Source organism: Apodemus sylvaticus, chromosome 4 (genome assembly GCF_947179515.1).
Source record: "Apodemus sylvaticus chromosome 4, mApoSyl1.1, whole genome shotgun sequence".
Classification (NCBI taxonomy): domain Eukaryota; kingdom Metazoa; phylum Chordata; class Mammalia; order Rodentia; family Muridae; genus Apodemus; species Apodemus sylvaticus.
In genome coordinates this window covers 140,721,469-140,726,101 of record NC_067475.1, presented here as the reverse complement: position 1 = coordinate 140,726,101, position 4,633 = coordinate 140,721,469, and the positions used below count along the sequence as shown (strand labels likewise).

The 4,633-nt window shown below is 43.8% G+C and overlaps 1 protein-coding gene across 2 annotated transcripts; it reads left to right on the top strand.

Annotated features, from left to right (window-relative positions):
• The first annotated feature begins 2,450 nt into the window (after nucleotides 1–2,450).
• Nucleotides 2,451–4,363, top strand: Rpl22l1 (ribosomal protein L22 like 1). 2 transcript variants are annotated; one of them, XM_052180707.1, is made up of 4 exons: nucleotides 2,451–2,512; nucleotides 3,439–3,531; nucleotides 3,678–3,799; nucleotides 4,131–4,363. In XM_052180707.1, the coding sequence occupies exons 1-4, from the start codon at nucleotides 2,504–2,506 to the stop codon at nucleotides 4,273–4,275; spliced, it is 369 nt and encodes a 122-aa protein (XP_052036667.1). In that variant the 5' UTR covers nucleotides 2,451–2,503; the 3' UTR covers nucleotides 4,276–4,363. The 2 variants fall into 2 exon arrangements, with proteins under 2 accessions (XP_052036667.1, XP_052036668.1); XM_052180708.1 differs by having other exon boundaries at nucleotides 2,466–2,512; nucleotides 3,442–3,531.
• Nucleotides 4,364–4,633: the final 270 nt, after the last annotated feature.

Below are 4,633 nucleotides of genomic sequence, written 5' to 3'. Positions count from 1 at the left end.
CTTCGCTATCGGCTAAACTGAAAGTTACAAGTCATTTATAAAATTGTGCTTTATCCCATTTTAGGTAGCCATGTAATATGAAGTTTTGAAATAAACTTAATCTACACTATCCTGTATTTTTTAATTGATCCAGCTAGCCATGATCCGATATCAAGTACATCCAATGACTTAAGTTTATAATCTATTAAAAATATATCTGTCTACCAGGCTTGGTGGTGCACATCTTTGAGCCCAGCACTTACAAAGCAGAGGCTGGAGTATCTTTGTGGGTTCAAAGCCAACCTGGTCTTCACAATTTCTATGGTAGCCATGGCTTCATAGTAAGACCCTGTCTCAGTCAGACACACACACACACACACACACACACACACAGAGAGAGAGAGAGAGAGAGAGAGTTGACAGAGGGGAGGGAGAGAGGGAGAGGGAGGGGAGGAAAGGAGAGGAAGGGGAGGGAGAGGAGAGGGAGGAAGAGCGAGGAAGGGGAGGGACAGGGAGGGGAGGGAGGGAGAGGAAGGGGAAGGGGAGGGACAGGGAGGTAGAGGGGAAGGAGGGAGGGAGAGGGAAGGGAGGGAGAAGGGAGGGAGGGAGAGAGGGAGAGGGGAGGGAGGGAGAAGGAGGGGAGGGAGAGGGAGGGGAGGGAGGGAGGGGAAGAAGGGAGAGGGAGGGGAGGGAGGGGAAGGAAGGGAGGGGAGGGGAGGAGGGGGAGGGAGGGGAAGAAGAGAGAGAGAGAAAGAAGTTGGGGAAAAGGGAGAGACAGAGAGACACACAGAGAGAGATTTGTAATATAACTTTCAAGTAGTTGGGACTACACTTTTGCCCTCATTCTAATTTTTCTCGGCTTTTTAAAACCAAACCAAACAAACAAACAAACAAAAAAAAAAACAAAAAAAAACACAAAAACCCCAAAACAAAACAAAAAAACCCAAACAAGCAAAAAACCGGCGGTTTAAATGACAGTGGGCCCCATGAGCTCACATACTTGAGTGCCCCACCCCATAGGGAAGGATGGAAATTGAGGCTGTTGGAGATGTGTCACTGAGGGTAGGTTTTGAGGATTCAAAAGCCCAATCATTCCCAGTTAATCCTCTCTGCTTTGTGCTTGTGGGTCAAGGTGTAAACTTTCAGCTTGGGCTCTGTCTGCTGTGCTCCCTGAAGGTCAGGGACTCACCCTCAGAAACTATGTAAGTCACCAACAAACTTTCCTCTGTACATTGCTTTGGCCGTGGTGTCTGCATAATAATAGAATGGTAACTAAGACAGGTGTTTATGTGTACTCTGTAGGAAATCCAGGGCTTAGAAAGAACTATGGACATTAATTGTTGCTATCTGGTTAATTGTTTTTAATCCAGGAAAAAAAAAGTCTAATCATTTTCACCCACTATGGCTTCTAATTTAGTATTTGGGGGATTTTCCAGTTATTTAGAATCACATATTGTTCTCATGTCTCCTTTATATAAATATTAGGCTTAAGTGCTTACTGTTATGACACAGAAAGTTGCCAAAGATAAGCAAAACAAAAATTTTAAAATGTCAATTAATGGTTTATTTTCAAAATTTCTAATGACCCAAGTATCATTTTGCTCTACAGAACAGGAAGCCCTTTAAGAAGAAATGTCAACCCTGGTTCCTGCCTGAACATTTGGGACAGAAAGTTTTTGTGGTTCTTAAGGCAAACAGATTTTAAATTTTAATGAAATGGATTTTTTCTAAAACCTTAGCACTACTAGCACCATACCCTACACTATGTTAACGCCTATAACCAACTTGGATAGAACACAAACACAACTCGTACTTTCTAGGGCCTTTTCCAAATCAACAACTAAAGTTCATCCCATCTCCTGTCCCTAAATACTAGAGTTTCGCACTCACAGAAACATTACTGCACAGCACCAACAGGCTTGACACTTTTCTGGCCTGGCATCAATTTACAACCACTCAAAGCTCAAAAGGCTGTTTTTCTTTCTGTCATCAAGATACCTCCATCCTTGTGTACTTTGTAAACATTGATAGTTAGGTCTCAGCAGATTGTGAAGTCAGCATGTAGAAAGCAGAATAAAGTATGTCCGTCCTGTAAACCCAATGTGTACTCAGCGTGTTCTTCTCAGAAGGACATACTCTACCTTAAAACCTAGACAAAACATACAACTTTTTCTCTTGAGGATTATGATTGCAATATAATAGCATAAAGCAACACTGAGATTCTGCCTTGCCCTAAATTGTGACATCCTTTGAACATACTCCACTAAGTGGAAAAAGTCCACAGCCAGAGCAGAGAATCAGTTCAACTCCCGCCGCCCGCTAGATGGCGCAGGCGGAAGCCAAACGCCGGGGCATCCGCGCCCCCAACGCCACGCCTCCGTTTCCTAGGTGATTGCCGTGCACTCCGTTGTATATCCGGTTCCGAGGTGCGCAGTGCGCACGCTCTGCGTATGACGCAGCACGTTTCTATATAAAAGCGTGCTTGCAGCGGGGGCCCGGCCTCTTCCCACTGCTGTAGCTCAACATGGCGCCGGTGAGTGCACGCGTGTGTTCCTGCCTAGGGTGCTACAGGTAGCTTCTGAGTCTGGCGAGTGGGAGCGCCGCTGTAGAGAAGGCGGTGGTAAGAGGGTCGGCCCGGCGTCTCGTCGAGTCCGGTGGACTCCGAGTTCCTCAGCCGTCCGCGAGTGCGGTGCGGCCCGCGGGGCTGGAGCCGGGCCTGCGACTACCTTAGTATCGGCAGGCGAGGTCGGTCTCTGGGCCTTGGTTTCTCCGTGGCCTGCGGTCCTGTGTGTCCGGAAGAGAAGCTAGGTGGCCAGTCCGCGCTTACAGTGACTTAAGCAATTGTGAAGAGCGTGGTTTAAACATTTGGAAAGTCAAGTTAGCCAAATGCAGTTAAAAACGAGGTTGCTGAGTAAGGATTCAAAACTGAGTGATGTCTGATGATAGCCCGTCGGCATTGCCTGTTCATTGCACGGCAGTGAACTAGTCCAGTCCAGTCATTCACTCAACTACCAGTTCCGGGGTTGTGATAATTGGAGGGAGGTGAGGGCGTGGAGTATTACTAATTGGTAGCCATTTAGGTGTATTTGGACCAATTACAACAATGAAACCCATTACATTAAAAATGCTGTTTTAAGTTCAGACAAAACTTTAAAACACCACCCAGGTGGGTGTTTTGGTTGGAAGTATATCAGTTACAGTAGGAAGCACTTTTTATATAATCTTAACTGGCAATAACTATACATTTGGGAGGCACTTACTGGCAAAATGAAGTTTCCCTGGGAATTGAAACTGGTTTAAACCAAGTTATTGAGTATCCTTTTCATATAGTACAGGGTCCTTTAGGGTTAGTGTTGGTTAGTTCTGTGTATAACCCCATGATACATGGTAAATTTGTCTTGGGAATTCAGTGTCTAAGCTGAATCAGCTGCTTTAATGCCATTGTAATTATGTTTGTAGCAGAAAGACAAGAAGCCTAAGAAGTCAACCTGGAGGTTTCATTTGGACCTTACGCATCCAGTAGAAGATGGAATTTTTGATTCTGGAAATTTTGTAAGTGTGTCTTACTGTGATTGTATAGTTCTTGACATTTAAATGCTGTGCCTGATATTAACCTCAGCTGTACTCCTAGGGTACCTTCCCTAGTGACTATCTAGGGTTTTCTTCCCTAGTTTTGCATTCTTTCTGTTTGAAAACAGGAACAGTTTCTACGGGAGAAGGTTAAAGTCAATGGGAAAACTGGAAATCTTGGCAATGTTGTTCACATTGAGCGCCTGAAGAACAAGATCACAGTTGTTTCTGAGAAACAGTTCTCCAAAAGGTCAGTTCTCTGGTTTTTCAAGTTGTGATGGAATATCTTGTAGGAATTCTGCTTAAATGACTGTTAATCTGCTTAAAGGTATTTGCATGTAGAATCAGGATGACTCTTGCTCTCTGCTTAGTCTCAAACACAGGGATTATTAATATATTTTAGGTAGAGGGACTGCAGATTTAATGGTGTGTCATTTGTGCATGGGGTTGAGAGGCTGCTCTTGTCCCGATTGCTTCTTGAAATCAAAGTCTAGTGAATTGGAGTTACAAGACAAATGTGGCAGTGTGTGTCTTCCTTCATAGTAGGATTGATCTAATAAAATCATGGTTTTGTCTCAAAGGTATTTGAAATATCTTACCAAGAAATACCTTAAGAAGAATAATCTCCGTGATTGGCTTCGTGTGGTTGCATCTGACAAGGAGACCTACGAACTTCGTTATTTCCAGATTAGTCAAGATGAAGATGGTTCAGAGTCTGAGGACTAATTGGCCTTTGCTTTTAATAAAATGGAAATATACTAAAGAAGCCTAAAAACGGACTTTATGAGCAAATAAAAGTCATTTTACTCTATAAGAGCAAGTATGGTTCTTCAGCGTGTTGGATGTCTATAGAGAAAAGGTTGGCTTGCTAGTGATTTGTGTCTTTGCATAACAGAAAGGCTCTTTGTGGGTGAATTATTCATGCTTGCTGCCTGAATAGCCAACAGTTGGGTACCACTGAAGAGGAACTACTGAGTTCTTGATTTGAGTGGGATTTGAAAGCTCTGAAGCAAAACCCAGATTGTGGTGATGAGGCAGAATTCTTGTAATGACCCCACCAGTTTTTCTAGTATTCTGCTTCCTT